Below are 16,484 nucleotides of genomic sequence, written 5' to 3'. Positions count from 1 at the left end.
AATATTTTAGAAAAAAATCCTCCAGTGCTTCCAGCTGCTCTATCAGTGATCAGTGATCCTTTTAAAAACCAAATGGTCAGTGGCTGTGCTGCCTGTTTCTGCATCTGGAGCCAATCACATATATAAGTAAGAGTGACATCAGTGCCAGGCTCCATTGTGCTCATTAGTAATGAGTGAAATTTTTTGCAAGTTTCGCCTCGAAAATGAGACCCATAGGTGAAAAAATTGTTGCCCATTAACAATTTGTTGCACAATGTTTTGCACATTTTTGGAAAAGTGAAACAGGTCAGATTGGCCAATCACTACTCATTAGTTAATTCAATAATATTTGAGTGTGTAATCATGCCTTCATGTCTTAGTACATTGCAAATCAATACCTGCTGTGACCTTTATGTTTTTGGTTTAGTTTACAAAGCAGAGTGTTCATACAGTATCGCATTGGTGGCAATAAAATCAATTCCTTCTGTAATTTCATACCTCCTAGCATCTAAAAATTGTAAAGAGGACAAAAAGATCTGCTGTACATAGCACAATTTTTTTTTTTACTGTTATACTCTACTCATCCTCGGCTACCCAAAACATAACAGATTGGCGACAGGATGTCTCTTCTACTTCTGCAGCAGCCTGCAGCTTTGCTTCCAAACCCTTGTGAGCCTACCATACCTTTTACTGCTTTGATCCCTACATTTCAAAATTACATTATTGCTGCTGACCAAGGGGAGATTTTTGCTGCTAGAAAGCGTGCTTTACTTATTCACTGCCTGGGAGCAGAGGGACAGCATATATTCTATAAATTACCATTACCTGATGATACTTATGAAACTGCTCTTACTGCTATAAAGAACTTTTTTGTGCCCAGAGTAAATGTGGTTGCTGAAAGGTATAAATTCCGCCAACGTGGACAGCGTAATGGCAAATCCACAGAACAGTTGGTAGCAGCTTTGAGAGAGCTGGTTGTTACCTGTGACTTTGGGAATCTAACAGATGAAATTCTAAGAGACCAAATAGTGGAAAAAACAAACTCACCTCGCATTAGAGAGAGACTGCTCCTAGAGCAGGATATAACCCTTGCAAAGGCTATTACAGTTGCAAGCCAAATTGAAAAAGCAGTGGCAGAGGCTAAAACTCTCAGGGAACTGCTGGGAATGTACAGACTGTGAATTCAACACTGTGGCCTAATAATGCACAGTCACAGGCAAAATACAGTGCTAAGGAAAGGGATTCACCTACACTGAAAAACCGTGCAGCAAATACAAATAAAAAAAATACTGCTTTCCCCGTAGTTCAACACAACACACTACTACAAATGTTACAGTATTAAAAAGCTGGTACATTTATTCCAGACAAGTTTATATGCACTGTCAGTGTTAGTTCTGACAAGGGGCACTCCATTAATCTGATGCTTGATACAGGTTTAGCTGTTTCTATACTACCAAAGGATATTTTCTTGAAATACTTTGCAAAAGATGCACCTGTTGCACCTGCCCTGAAACTGGGGGCCCCAATTTTTACTTGCTTTTTAAAAAAAACTTTTATGGGCGGCCCTAGCGCCAAAGTTTTTTTTTTTAAACTTATAAGGGAGCCATGACCATCAATAGCTTTTTATAACTTGTGTGCCTACAAAATCATCTACTGCTGACATTGTAAAACGTCAACAAGCCAAATGCAAGGTTTATACTGACAGAAAACGTGGTGCCAGAGAAGTGCACTTTCAGCTTGGATCTTTAGTCAGTATTAAGAAACCAGGAATACTAAAACAAGGACAATCTAAATTTACTACACCACTTGAAGTGAAATGCGAGGACCATACACATATGAACTGTCTGATGGATGCTTATGGAATGCAAGTCGTCTTGCTCCTGTTAGATATGACTTTGGAGAAGCTCCATTTGATGAAGGACATTTTCCTACTCCTGATGTCAACTGCAATAGGCCTGAAGAAAGTGAACTTATAAGGCGTACTGAGAGAATCAGAAAACTATCTGCATGGACCAAGGACTTTGTTATGTGAAGAATGTATAATATTGTTTTAAAATGCATACTGTTTAATTGCTGCTGTTATTATAGTTGTCCAACTGCTTTCCTACTATAGGAGGAATATGTGTTGTTTATACAAATGGCCTGTAGATGTCACTGTGCTCAGACATACTGTGCATACTTCCTGGACATCTTAAAAGTGAAAGTTCCTGTTATGTAATGGCTGTCTGACACTGCTAATAAAGCACTGTTATACTCTACTCATCCTCGGCTACCCAAAACATAACAGCAGATTATGGAAACACATTTCTGGTGGGTTTGTTCCAGGTATCCTGATTTCCACCCACACTCAAAACATACAAGCGGTTAAAGTAGAAATGGTTTCTAATAAAATTTACCATAGTATGTGTGATTGCAAGCTCCACTGGGACAAGGACGGATGTGAATGATGTATGAATAAGTTGTTTTTTTTTCATGAAAATTTCCTTATGCAAACAGTGAAACAGTTAAATGCCATTAGTAAACCATTTGAAAACTGGTGAACCATTAAATTGCATGCTACTACACGTTTCCTTTGATAAACACACCTTTGCAATGCTCTATCTTCTTTTTCTTGGTTCTTCCAGAAGCAAGTGCGTAGCAAGCTTCGAATGGTTTCCATGGTTTCCCCTTAAACTAGACTTAGTTGAAATGGGTAGCCACACATATGATTATATATAGCATCGAACGATCAGACTTCCCCATCTCCCGACCTGACACTTCCCATTCAGATCAAATAAAGTATTAAAAGAACAGATCAGCCGATGTTCTTGCCCCTGAAAGCAATTGTACGAAAGTTATGTCCAACAAAGCTGTTGACAGTCTCCCACTGAAAATTGTACGATCGGCAATACTGTACATGCAGAGAAATTATTGGCAGCCGCCAGAAATCTTTTATCCTGGCCGATCAACCAAACGACCGATCTCCGTGGGACGAAAAATGTCGGAACTCTCCACACACGGTCTGAAAATCCTACGAATCCTTGATTCGTAGAATCGGACCTTCGCGTGTATGACCAGCTTAAGATAGGCAGTTTTCTCTACAATTGACATATTTTTATTTTTAATTTATTGTTTAGTACAAACACCTCACAAAATAATACAAACATTTGTATGGATGTGGAATAAAATTCATTCAAGAGTTATTTTCCATTCCAGAATAATGATATTAATTCATTTCCACGTCAGTGTCATGTTTCATTAGGCAGAGATTCAATCATATTAAGTGAATAGTTAAGACCTGTCACTTTGACTTTCTTTGGTCTTCTGCAGCAACAGGAATTAAAGGGATTAGTAGTCCTTACATGGGTATCAGTGAGATGATGAGCGCAATATGTTCCTGACAGGGAGCTACAGAAAACATTTCCCTAGGTAATGGCAGAGCTGAAAATTGCTACCCTCATCCTACTGTGTTACTGGGAAATGGCTATTAGGACACATGCCCTGCTCATTTGTAACACAGACCATAGAAGAGCTATGTGGAGCTCAAAAAAGTTTTAATTTTAAGGTTGCCATTTATTATTTTTCATGTACTATATGATGACTTTTGCTTTTAAACAAAAAGTGTGCAATTTTCTCTTAAGTTGCCAACAATTGTTTGGGGGCACATTTACTAAGCTCGAGTGAAGGATTCGAATGAAAAAAACTTAGAATTTCCAAGTATTTTTTTGGGTACTTCGACCATGGACCTTCGACTTCGATTCGAACTAAAAATCGTTCGACTATTCGACCATTCGATAGTCGAAGTACTGTCTCTTTAAAAAAACTTTGACTACATGCTTTGGCAGTTTAAACCTACCGAAGTACAATGTAAGCCTATGGGGACCTTCCCCATCACTTTTCTAACCTTCTTTTGATCGAAGAAAAATCCTTTTCTATTCAAAGGATTTATGTAACCTTAAAGTAATAAATATCTGAATGAAAAGCATGAGACAGGAGGGTGATTTAGACAAGCCGTTTGTTGGCAGTGTCTTGAGATCTACTGATCACCATCTTAAGGTCTACTGGTAGATCCCAATCTACCTTTTGGGCACCCCTGTCTTACAGGTAAAGAAGACATCAATTTGGGCACACAGTCTTAATATCATGTTCCTCATATGTTTGTAAAATACTAAAATACAAATGTCCAGGGAGCACAATATACTTCATTATTCACCTTGGACCGTCAAGAGTATTCAAATATCACAAATTTTTTACTAACACACCCCAACCCTCCCAACAAATGCACAGGACTAGATTTGACAATATACAGGTATACAGGATATGGTATTTACTGCAGGTCCACCAAGTTGCAGGTTTATGTTTTTAGGGATATCCTTACAGCCGCACAGCTAAATATTTTTTTTGCAATTACTAAATAAAATACTGACCCACCTAGGCTGCTGTGTGGCTTTTCAAATGATTTTGAAAATGATTATGCTAACTTTCCATTTCTCCCCTTTGGGAGACACATCAATTGTGGCACTTGATACTGAATGGATGTAAATGTAACGAATATTTCAATACATGAATAAAATCACAAAAGACACCAAAGATGGAATAAATGGCATCATGTTAAGAAACAGATCTCTGGACTGGAATGCTGCACTTGAGCAATCTTTGTCTCTGTTTCTGCACTCTTGTTGCTGTCTTCTGTCTCATAAGCATTTCAAAATGTAAAAATTGCAGGCAGTTCCTCTTGGGCAGTTACAGAGCTTGCCAATCCGTGCCCCTTTCCTTACAGCACATTGCTCACCAGCATCACACTGAGGAAAACAAAAGCAAATAGGCAGATTAGTATAGATACATTGTGCTGCAAGGAAGCCAAGGCTATAGGATTCATTCAAGAGTAAAAGTAGCATATTTGTTGCTACAATTCAGAGTTTTTTTCCCCATAATGCCAGAATAATTTCAGCCGCAAGGAGGAAAACACTGTTGGACGAGGAGTGCATTGGCATGTTAATGTGGTCCTCCTCAAACAGGTATCTGTAAGCCCCAATGGACAATTCAAGCATTGGCCCTAAGGACAATGTTCAGTCTGATTTGCCCCAACATAAGAGTGACTTAATCAGGCACAGACCCCCTTGTGTGGTGACCTTTCCAAAGGAGTGGATCTTGCAATGTATGATCACCTTAAGTTGTACATTTTCACCTTTATAATTCAGCTTCCTGGCTTAGGGTTGCAAAAGCCTGCTGGTTTACAGTATCATATTGAATCTATACTATTACAATAGGAAAAATACTCTTAACAAATGTGTTTAGGAGTATCAGCTTAAATATTTTTCTCATTAAAATAACCCAATACAGAGCATGTCAGCACTGGGGTACACAGCAAGAAATATTTGACAGAGCCATTCAGACAACATCAAATAGACAATTGCTCTGCCAGTCTAACTCATTTAGAGGTAAACTAAACACAGGTATGCAACCTTTAAGCTGGCCATAAGCGCGCAGATATTAGATTTTTCAGACCATTTGGGCTCCAAATAATCAACCTAACAATTTGATCAATTGCACGGGTTAGAAAATTTCTCTCGGATAAAGATATCTAAAACATAATTTTTGCATAATTATCGTCTTTCATTTAAATGGCCAGAACATCATCTGATTTTGTTTTTTTCTACTTCAATCCTACAATTTAAATTTGAATGGTTTTAGATCGTGGCATTAAAAGGAACAATTAATATCGAAACATTCGTCAGTTTTGGTCATCTATAGTCCAGAATACTTGGGCCCTGGGGTCTTCTAGAATAAGGGATCTTCCTGGAATGTGGAGCACCAGTAAAAAACTTTAAAATGTTAAAAAAAACCCCAGTAGGATTGTTTTGCCAATGAATTTATGCTAATTTAGTTGTAGTTGTAGGTCCCCATAGGCTTTCTAAGTATTTTTTGGTCGAAGAAAAATCGTAACGGTTCGAAGGATTTAATCATTCGATCGAACTGCGGTAAATCCTTTGACTTCGATATTCGAAGTATTTCAATTCAGCAGTCGAATATCGAGGGTTAATTAACCCTCGATATTCGACCTTAAGTAAATTTGCCCCTAAATTTGCCTTGGTGCAGATTATGGAGTTATTCAAATTCGATTCGTTTTGCAAAACGATTCAATTTCGATTTTCTAGATTTATTACACTCTGGTCCTTTAAGAACTCCAATTTGATTATTTGCCACATAAAACCTGCCGAATTGCTGTTTAAGTCAATAGGAGATGCTGAGGGATCAATTTGGACTTGTTTGTAGCCTTCTTGAGTTTTTTAAATTAGATTAGATTCAAGTTTTCGGGTCGATCCTATTCACCCAATTTAAAAAAATTAGATTTTTAAATAAATTTCAATTAGTCAAATTTCAAGTTCATGGGAATTTATGGAAGTTTTAAAAAAATTCAAATGGATTCAAAATTCGACCCTTAATAAATGTGCCTCTAAGTTTGCCCTGGTGCAGTATCCTACAGAAAACTAGAAGCAGGAAGCACTGTGTTACTGAATATAGTTAATTGTAACATCTTTTATTACATATGGAGGATAGAAATCCATTTTAGAGCAAGGACCTACGTTGTTTAATCGTGTAAACAGTTGCAGAAAACCAAAGGGTTAGCAGTTTATAACACTGTCCAGCTTAAATGCATTGTAATGTCTGCCCCCAGTTCCGATACCTGTGTGTGATGTGAATCTACGGAAACCTGATTGTTATCTTACCGATGGCACCCATCCTAGTTTCTTGTCAAGAGGAAGGATCCGTTTACTCTTTAGCTTCTCCAGTACCTCCTGTAAAGCATCTATCTGCACAAAAACAAAAAAGTAAGAGGTACAGTCAGATTGTCCATAGATAGCTGCCTGGACATAAGATTTTGACTTTCGCAGCATATTCTATAATTCATATCCAGTCCACACTTAAATTAAATACTAAAATTCCATAAAATGTTACTTACTCATATCTCACCCACTGGGCAAATCAAACACCTCCAACACACTTAGAATAAATGTAAGCTCTGGAGGGGGGGGGGTGTCAGGGACCAAAATATATTATTTTTTCCAAGGAAAACAATGCAACTTTTTATCACCAGAATTGCAGTTCTTCTAAAAAAATTAAAAAAATGATCACAAACAACAGTTGCATTGTTCCATTGCTTTACAGTGAAGCTGTACAATACCAACTGTTTCAATAAACTCAATTTAAAAAAATAAAGTTGCTTGAATGTTCAGATGCACTTCCTTACTGACTTAGAAAAAAACTAGGCAACTTTTAGTTGCCAAAGCTTTATTCAAATGTTAGAGATTTTATATATGATACAGTAAATATTGTGGCTTTTTGCCACAAATTTATCATATCACAAAAAACAGAATCTCAAATTGAAATACATTTGTCATTTTTTAAGCCACTGAATACACAGTAGAGTTTTTTTTTTTAAAGATATGCATATAATGATACATACATACACACAAGAAAACATTTGAGAATAATGTAAGGACTATAGATTCCTTGCCCTTACCAGCTCTTTCTCCTCTTGACTGCTGTCTGCTGGTTCTGCTGACCTGACCCCAACTGTCTCCTCACTGTAGACCAGAAACAGGAGTAAAGACAGGGAAAGACAAACCAGGGGTAGTCGGTGGCTCACCATTGTGCTGATAAAAGATAGTCTCTGTATTGTGCTGGCCGTGGTTCTGATAATTCCTACTATCTCCCTGTTGACTAATGTACCCCTAAAATGATACCATCCCTCCTCCCACTTAAATATATAATATGTTTCTTGTTTGCTTACATATTGCATCCCTTCCTGACAATCAGTTTTTCCTATTAACCTATTGACGTTTACGTCCAGCATCTAAAATGTATCTTATTTTCTATTTAATATACACCATCACTGCAAATCCACTGGGGACAAAACAGATTAAAAGGTGGGAGGTTTTGTAAGCAAAGTATAATTAAAATCCAATACCTGTTACTTGGGAGGTTTAACCTCACTTTTCTAAATATTTATGAGATAATAGTGCTAATCATTTCCGTATTTGTAAACTATTGGTGGTTATATTGATGTACAATACAACATGGTTTTCAGTTTCTCTTAAAGAGTTTACAAACACCATTTATTGGAGACCATACAATGCAAACTATGCCATTAGTAGAGTAGTATCAGATATATAAAGGAAAAAAAAGAAATGTTATTACTCCTTGTTAGCAGCACATGACTAGAGGCACAGTTTAGGTTGCAACCTATAGAAAGGGTGGGACAAGACACTGTAAAAAAAGCTATAAATACATATGTTCATCTTATAATACCTCTAACTGTAATCAAACAATTAAAATGATGCCGTACAAAAAAGGTTGTGGAACACGTAGGTTTGCTGGAGGCTATAAAACCCTTTCTGTGCTCTCTATGTTTACAGCCACCCTATAGACTATTTCTTTTAGACTTTTTCTACAGTCTGATAAATATTTTTAAGTAACTAGAATAGTCTGGATCACAAGCCATTGTCCATCTTTAATTTATGTTAAGACAGATTGAGTGAAAAAACTGGTACCATGCTAAAATCTCCACAAAATTATATAGGCAGCTGATGTCTAAACTTAACATGTGGAAGATCCCTTACTCATGGACAACTTCAGGCTTTCTCTGTGACAGCAAATACCTTTCACTCATGTAGCATAAGTCAGAGTCTAGGAGGCACATTTATCAAAATGTGAGATGAGATGACCAAAAAAAAACCTCACAGAATTTTTTGAATTTATCAATGGGTAAAAGTAAGAGTTCACCATTTGATAATGTGCTTCTAAATATCCCATAGGAATAAATAGAAAATGTTTTTTTTGTGGTGAGCTCCAATCTCAAACTTTGATAAATCTGGTCCTTAGTTCTTAGCCAGACATGCTGTAACACATGAATCTTTATTAACATTTTAGGTGCAGGCCAGAACCATCTGCTGACTCAAAGCAAAGTTCAGTTCAAATAATAACTATATTTTGAATGGTGTCACAAGATTCCCAGGGAAAGTGTTGGTCACTTTTTCATACAGGGATACAGACCCTTAAAGTAACAGAAACATAAATGAACTTTGGTGTATATTTTTAAAGCCAAAAAAGAAATGGTTTAAAGTCATTCTGCTGCATATTATATATAGACTGCTTCTGGGTTATAAATTTTCAGAAAAATTTTATATTAAAATTTTATATTCTTAGTGCAAGGTTGCACTAGCCCACAGTCTTGTGAACTTCCATGGAAGTCTCCATGCTGTTTCTCAGATATCCTAACTAGATCTAAGCTACCAAAGAACATACATCAAAGGGGAAAATGGTGATGCAGACAAATACAGAAAAGCAGCAATTTGGAACATGCGGAAAAGGTACTGGTAAGTGTGGGTAGTGCTATATTTATTTCTTGTGTTTTCACAACTGGAAGAACTAAAGGTGGCCATAGACGCACTGATAATATTGTACCAAACAAATTTTCGTCGACCAATATCGTCAGATGACTTGAATATTGGTCGGCTCGACGATCGGGCTGGACGGAAAATTTGGATCGGGTGCCTTTGAAGGGACCCAAACATCGGCTATTGTTAGTGCTGAATCGTCCGATACAGATAGAATTCTATTGTTTCTACCTGAATATCTACCTGTATATCCAACGATTCAGCTCTTCACGTGTGTACCGAAACGAACAATCTTTCTTGGAAAGATTGCAATTGTTACGTCTATGGCCACCTTAAGAAGGAATGTACCTTTTCAGCCCCATAACTTATATACATAATGCTGTCAGTAATGGTTTTATATTTACTTAAGATAAGTTTAAGTGCAGATAAAGATTTCAGTTGTTCTTTCGTTCTCTCTCCCTCCCTTGATATATACACACATTGTAGACTCAAGGACATCACTTGTAATGAAGGCATACACAAAATGGCATTTGACTTTACACCACGACCACTGCACCAAAATGTAACAGGTTTCTTTGGGTTTCTAGTGCCTCCAGTATGTGGATTACTCAAGTGGGTTTTGAGACCATGTGAAACAGTTACCCTGTACTATCTGTCTGCTTACAAAATCATGATGAAAACACAAGGTTAGAGAAAACAAGTATAGCAAATCTAAATATCTTTATCATAGTGGCTTATTTCTGAATACCCCTTTGTATGTTACTCATAGTTTATCCATTATCAAATTACTACAACCTTCAATATAAGCATGTTTCAGATTTGTGGACAGCGATTGCCTCAGACTAAACATTTTATGTAGGACAGACACATTTTATTCCGAAAGGAAACCTTGCCTTTGCCTATTAACAGGGCGTGTTACAGCAGAAAGCTGAAAAAGCAAATTCAGGTGCTGAATGTTTGTAGAACACAACCTCTCCTGTGAGATCAGCCACGGTGTCACTACAGTTGCGTCAGCACTTGCCCCATCTGATTGATATGCCAAAGGTTTTCTACTAGTACACATATGCTTGTCTTCATTTCAAAACTCAATTAACCCCAACAAAAAGGATTTTGCTTTGAATCTTATGCTTTTGTTAAAATATTCCTTCCCTCATTCATACAATGGATACTTTAAGGAATTGCTTTTTTCAGCCAAAACAGTGCCTGTTAGGAAACGTTGACAGAGATACGTATTTCATATCCCTATAAAAAGTAAATGCTGAAAAGCATATCAGATGCTACACAAAATCGATGTACATATAAAACAGAGTTTCTAACACAGTGAGGCTAATTTGAACACTAAGGCCTATGGCACACATGGTGGTTTCTCCACTACTTGAAAAATGTTTGTGGAGAAAATACCAATCTGCTCTGATGTATTTGTGGAGAAAACATCACATAGCATATATTCTGGATATTTATTTTTCAGTGTAAAAATTGTATTGCTGGTACTGATGCTTCATATGGGTAATGTCTGGGTGATGACTATAATAATGTGATTCAAAAAAAAAAAAACCCAAAAGCACTGGTATGAAAATGTATTTCTTGGAGGGTTCCATGCTCCTTATTGTTTTTGCATTTTAGCTGCACAATTCACCAGTAGCACATTAACAAACACTCAGTGGGGTATCCATTTTCCACAACATATTGATGAGTTCTGTCATGCTTATAAACATAAAAATATATGTTTTGAGCAACATATTCTACAGGTATGGGACCTATCCAGAATGCGCAGACCTAGGGTTTTCAGGATAAGAGATCTTTCCTTAATTTGAATCTCCATAAATTAAGTCTACTGAAAAATAATTTAAACATTAAATAAACCCATAAGGATTCTTCTGCCCTCAAGAAGGATTAACTCTATCTTATTTGGGGTCAAGTACAAGGTACTGTTTTATTATAACAGAGAAAAAAAGAAATACAATTTCAAAATCTGAATAATTTGATTCAAACGGAGTCTGTGGGAGATGGCCTTCCTGTAATTCGGAGCTTTCTGGAATAAAACAGTACCTTGTACTTGATCCAAACTAAAATATACTGTAGTTAATTCTTACTGAAAACAAAAACAGCATATTGGGTTTAATTAATATTTACATGATTTTCTAGCAGACTTAAGGTATGAAGATCCAAATTTATGAAAAGATCTGTTATGCAGAAAACCCCAGGTCCCGAGCATTCTGGATAACGGGTCCCATACCTGTATAGAACTTTATTTAGGAGTGAACTGTCACTACTAATAAGGAGAAATATACACATAAAGGGATGAAAACAAGCTGAATTTTATTTTCACGCTTTGCAGATCTCTTTGTTTGGGTACGATAGCATCCACAAGCATGAAGTTGGGAGGGAAAGGCTGTCAGTGTGTAGGGAGGAGCCTGGAGAAGTCTGTCTGTCTGGCATTCTCCATGGGAGAGATAAATCTGCAGTCCTAAAGAAGGATTAACATGATAGATTACTGTGTTGTTTTTACATCATTGTGTGCATAGATATTTCAAAGCGAATTAATTACTTGCCTCATCTTTCTGGTCTATTTTCTCCTTGATACTTTTTTTAGGTTGGGTCTCAAGGCCTCTGCCCTTCCTTGTTTGAGACCCTGAAAAACAAGAAATTGCAAAACAGGCAATTATAAAATGGCAATCTGAACAACAAGTGTTGAAAGAAATAATTATTAAATTAACATCATATATTTTTGCTGGTAAAAATATGTCATACTATGTAGATACAAAAAAAATATGTTTCTGTTTTATAAATATTTTTTGGACAGCTTTTTATATATTTATGGGCTCATCTTTATTTAGTAATTCTAAATTAATTGTAAAACTTAAGTGTTCTAAGACCAAAAGCTCTAAGAACTGTCTCTAGCCTTAAGAATGACTGTAATCACTATGTGCCATATACAAAGCTACTATTCTGAACTTTTGGTGGTTTCTATTTAAATTTTTTTCTGGGAAGATAAGTACAAAATAGTTCTATGTAATGTCTTTGGGGTTAACTAGGTAGACTTACTGAAAAGGGTAGATGAATAAGCATGAACTGAGAGACAAATATGTTTTTAAAAGGGTACCCTACTTATTCTATAAAATGACAAACGTTTGCTTTATTGATAAAGGTCCTAATTAGGGCTGTTTTGAATAGAGTTCTGCAGACTGCAGCCCCAAGCTGCTGTCAAATGGAGGTATAGATTTTCCTTTTCAATAGTGCAGTTGCCAATAACAACAAATCAACTTCTAGTTTTAAACAATATATTTAAAGTTGAAAGCAAAGGCAAGACTGACTTCTAGTGGCAACTGCATTTGATACCTCAGTAAATGATACCTCATTTGTGCACATTATAGGGTGAACATGCATATGCTTCCTGGTGGGTATTCTCTAGCTATATGGAACAGGAAGGAAGGAAAGTTATAGAGATAGTGTGAATGTCTGAGTTACCTTGTAGAAGCCGGTGTGATACCCAGTCATATACCAAGCCATTAGCATACAGGCTAAAACATCTTCATCTTCTTGTTCATCCTCATCATAATCCTCCCAGTCTGTGCTAAAGAAAGGAGGTGGCGGAGGAGGAGGGGGTAATGGTGCAGACTGGAGGCAAAGGATGGGAAAAGGAAAAATAGTAACTAGGAGCTTAGAATGTATTCACAGGCGATGGCAGGGAATGATGGTGGTTACGGACGGCAGGTGGTCACATGAAAGATGTCACATACCGGAGGCCAGTTGTGCCATGCTGGTAGATGGGCCCTCACAGGAGGAGGAGGTGGGGGCCAAAAACAACCCTGAAGAAAATAAACAACAACAATAACAGGTACCCAGCAAAACTGATACCGTATATTCATCATCTAATAGTTTCTTCTTTTTTAATGATTTAAAGGAGAACTAAACCCTAAAAATTAATATGGTTAAAATTGCCATATTTCACATACTGAAAATTGCCATATTTCACATACGGAAAGTATTGCATCAGCCTAATGGTTCAGCTTCAGTATTATATAGTTTATATAAACAAGCTGCTGTGTAGCCATGGGGGCAGCCATTCAAGCACAGGATACACAGCAGATAACAGATAAGTACTACTATAGTTTTTATAAACAAGCTGATGTGTAGCCATGGGGCAGCCATTCAAGCACAGGATACATAGTAGATAACAGATAAGTACTACTATAGTTTATATAAACAAGATTTTTAGTTGTCCTATAAATAATATCACTCCAAATGATTTCCTTATCTGGATCAGTTGCCTTTGAAACCAGCCTTTTAGTCTCCTTTATTAATAACTAGTACAAGAGAAGAGGTATGCTGACTATATTATACTGTACTTATTGGTCATATCCCTTGCTGGAGTGGAAAACCATAGGCACTGATCTTTCACTGCAATAGAAGTAATCTAAAATCACTTGTAACTGGCTAATCTCACACCTTGTGTATTATTCCCTTCCCTTTAGAATGTATGCTCTTTTGCATAGGGCCTTCCTCACCTTTCGTACCGGTATTGATTGTGATGTATGTAACTCCATATGTTCTATGTATATAATTCATGTGATTTAGTTGTATAATCACATTTACTTTACAGTGCTACACAATATGTTGGTGCTATATAAATACATGATAATAATAATCATTGATATCTCACAGTGAAAGACAGGGAGTGTAGACAACTTGTTAATTAGACTTGGTAGACTTGATTAGGCTTGGATATGGGTTAAGTAAAGCATACACAACATGTTTCAATATATTTGTTTTAAAAAAGTATTGATTTAGAACAAAAATAAAAACACTTCCAAAAATGCTTGTTAGAAATGACAAAACTATTGGTTGGAGTCAAAAATGAGGATAATAAATGATATACCTCTCAAAAACAACAGTTGCAAGAGCTTACTTTACTTTGATATATGCAATCACTGGCATAATGCTAAGAGTTGGATATAGTGGTATGTTTAAAACTGCATACAAAGGGAAACTCCGCTCTTTGTGAAATATTGTTTAATTATATAGCCAAAAAAAAAATAGCACTTTGAAATAAACATAAACCTCTTAAAGGGGTTGTTCACGATTGAATTAATGTTTAGTAACAGGTAGAGATTGCTATTCTGAGACAATTTGCAATTGACTTTAATTTATTATTATTTGTGTTTTTTTTTCATCAGCTCTCCAGTTTGCAATTTCAACAATCTGGTTGCTAGGGTTTTGAATTATCCGCTACCTTCTTCTCTTAACCACTTTTAAATGGGGGTCACTGATCTAAGCAACAGATGCTCTGTAAGTCTAAAATGTTATTGTTATTGCTACTTTTTATTAATATTTTTATCATCTTTCAGGTCAGGCCCTCTCCTTTTTACATTCCGGTCTCTTATTCAAATCCATGCATGGTTCTATGTTCATTTGGACCCTAGCAACCAGATTGTTGAACAGGCTTACCTTTGGGGGTGGAGGAGGAGGTAGTGAAGGAGGTGGTGGGGGCGGAGGAGGTGGCGGTGGTGGGGGAGGAGGGAAGGTATATAGCCAGTCAGATTTTTTTCCTTGTTTCCTCCAATTTCGTGCAATATCAGGGGATGAGGTGGAACTTCTGCATGTATACTGCCAATCAGTGTCCTCCTCATCCTGCCAAATAAAACATTACATTTATCAGCTATCCAGTGCTCCATGTGTCACAAAGTCTACGGTTAAGAGTAATGCCAGACGCTTTGTGTTCTGCAAATGTCAGCACAACACCCTACCATGTGTCACCATGTGACATTTTGTCTGTATGTGACAATGTTACATATAACAGTCTGAAAACCAAATCATCTTTAGAAGTTACTGTAGTTTTTGCAGTCTTCTACTCAAGCACTAAACCTCTGTATCCTTTTTACACCAGTAAAAAACAGTCTTCCCCCACGGTCAGTCACAGAGGTACCTTTCCCTTTTATTATGCCTCCTCATGCTTACTGTTTCAGATTTTCTCCATCAAAAAAAAAAATCGCTTTTACATCAGTATCTTTCTGTCCACATCAACCCAAGAAGTATCCCATTCTGTCTCCTTCCCCTTTAACAGTGCTAGAAGAAACTGGTATTATTACCACTTCTAGTCTCATTCCTCCCCAGTATCGAAGTACAAACATTTGATTCGCTCCTTTTGTCAGCCTGACACATTACAGGCACAACAACCCAATTCAGCTTAAAACATGTCAGGCTGTGTACCCCTGAGCTGTCCAGTCCTAGACGTGCAGGACTCGCCTGCTTCTTGCTGCGACTGCGAGGGAGGGCACTGGTTGGGGGCATCAGCTCAGCCAAATTCTGCACCTCCTCATTCTTATACCCCTCATACACCACCACACAGGTGCCCAGCACCTCATCCACTGAGCGAATGATAGCAGAATAGATCTGTCCATCCTCAGACCACTGCACTGAACAACGATCACCAACTTTCCACTGTATAAAAGAAAAACACAGGTGACTGTGCCTGTCGAAAAGAAGATATTCATAGATTCGATGAAAGAAAAAGGATAAACAATCTGAACAATTCAGTAGATTTATGTAACCTGAAAAATCTATTGTGGTGCTCCATAATATAATTACATAGGTGTCTGGCATGTAAAAACAATAAAGAAGCTTGATAAAAGGCCAATGGCGGCCTGAAACATTGCTCTTGTCCAAGGTCTTACTCTAAACCATGTGTTTGAAATAAAGGACGTGCACTTGAACTGTTTGGTTCATTGTGACTGGCTTATTTCTACACTATGTATACGGCAATTAGTTTTTTCTGTCAATATGGCTTGTGTGATAAATTGTGCGATAAAAAAAACCCAGTCGCACGTCACATTGTGTGGACTGAATTTTATAGACAACACAACTGCTCCCATATTCTTGCCTTTAAAAAAAAATCAACCAAAATAAGACCAACTGTATACATGGAAATATTTTGCCTGTCGCCTTGCTGCACATCTCCTCTCTTCCTCTTATTTCTTCCTTTACACACTGACTATTTTCTTTAATACGTTTTGCATTGCTATAAGGAAAGCCACGGTCTGAATCACAATTCTTCCTGGTTTCTCTGCCTGGATTTCTCTCTTCTGATTATTTTAGTAACTGTAATCTGCCTGCTGACTTTAGACT

The 16,484-nt window shown here is 37.1% G+C and overlaps 2 protein-coding genes across 5 annotated transcripts in view; both read right to left on the bottom strand.

Moving 5' to 3' along the window:
- Positions 1-3,050: 3,050 nt before the first annotated feature.
- On the bottom strand, positions 3,051-11,733 carry cartpt.L (CART prepropeptide L homeolog). Of its 2 annotated transcripts, XM_041581349.1 has the most exons (4): positions 11,651-11,733; positions 7,484-7,547; positions 6,690-6,773; positions 3,986-4,760 (listed from the first exon to the last, which is right to left on the bottom strand). In XM_041581349.1, exons 1-4 carry the CDS (start codon positions 11,731-11,733, stop codon positions 4,653-4,655), a joined length of 339 nt encoding a protein of 112 aa, XP_041437283.1. In that variant the 3' UTR covers positions 3,986-4,652.
- Positions 11,662-16,484, bottom strand: part of LOC108713400 (survival motor neuron protein) — a 21,689-nt gene continuing 16,866 nt past the window's right edge. Inside the window, exons 5-10 of one of the 3 annotated variants that reach the window (XM_018256669.2) lie at positions 15,570-15,800; positions 14,808-14,990; positions 13,100-13,168; positions 12,828-12,977; positions 11,912-11,991; positions 11,662-11,826 (exon numbers count right to left, since the gene is read on the bottom strand). In XM_018256669.2, coding sequence (XP_018112158.1) covers positions 11,926-11,991; positions 12,828-12,977; positions 13,100-13,168; positions 14,808-14,990; positions 15,570-15,800 — 699 coding nt within the window. In that variant the 3' untranslated portion in view covers positions 11,662-11,826; positions 11,912-11,925. The remainder of the gene's footprint in view (positions 11,827-11,911; positions 11,992-12,827; positions 12,978-13,099; positions 13,169-14,807; positions 14,991-15,569; positions 15,801-16,484) is intronic. The other 2 variants (XM_041562832.1, XM_018256675.2) reach the window with 2 other exon arrangements.

This window comes from Xenopus laevis, chromosome 1L (genome assembly GCF_017654675.1).
Source record: "Xenopus laevis strain J_2021 chromosome 1L, Xenopus_laevis_v10.1, whole genome shotgun sequence".
Classification (NCBI taxonomy): Eukaryota; Metazoa; Chordata; class Amphibia; order Anura; family Pipidae; genus Xenopus; species Xenopus laevis.
This window is presented reverse-complemented; position numbering and strand designations above follow the sequence as displayed.

Bases quoted from the DNA above. Each gene is read 5' to 3' on its own strand.
- cartpt.L (XM_041581349.1), bottom strand. From the start codon at position 11,733: ATGCTTGTGGATGCTATCGTACCCAAACAAAGAGATCTGCAAAGCGTG. The intron at 7,548-11,650 runs GTATATTTCTCC...TCTGGTCTACAG, and splicing joins TTGTTTTCATCCCTTTATGT to TGAGGAGACAGTTGGGGTCA. The intron at 4,761-6,689 runs GTAAGATAACAA...TGTTTTCCTCAG, and splicing joins AACTAGGATGGGTGCCATCG to TGTGATGCTGGTGAGCAATG.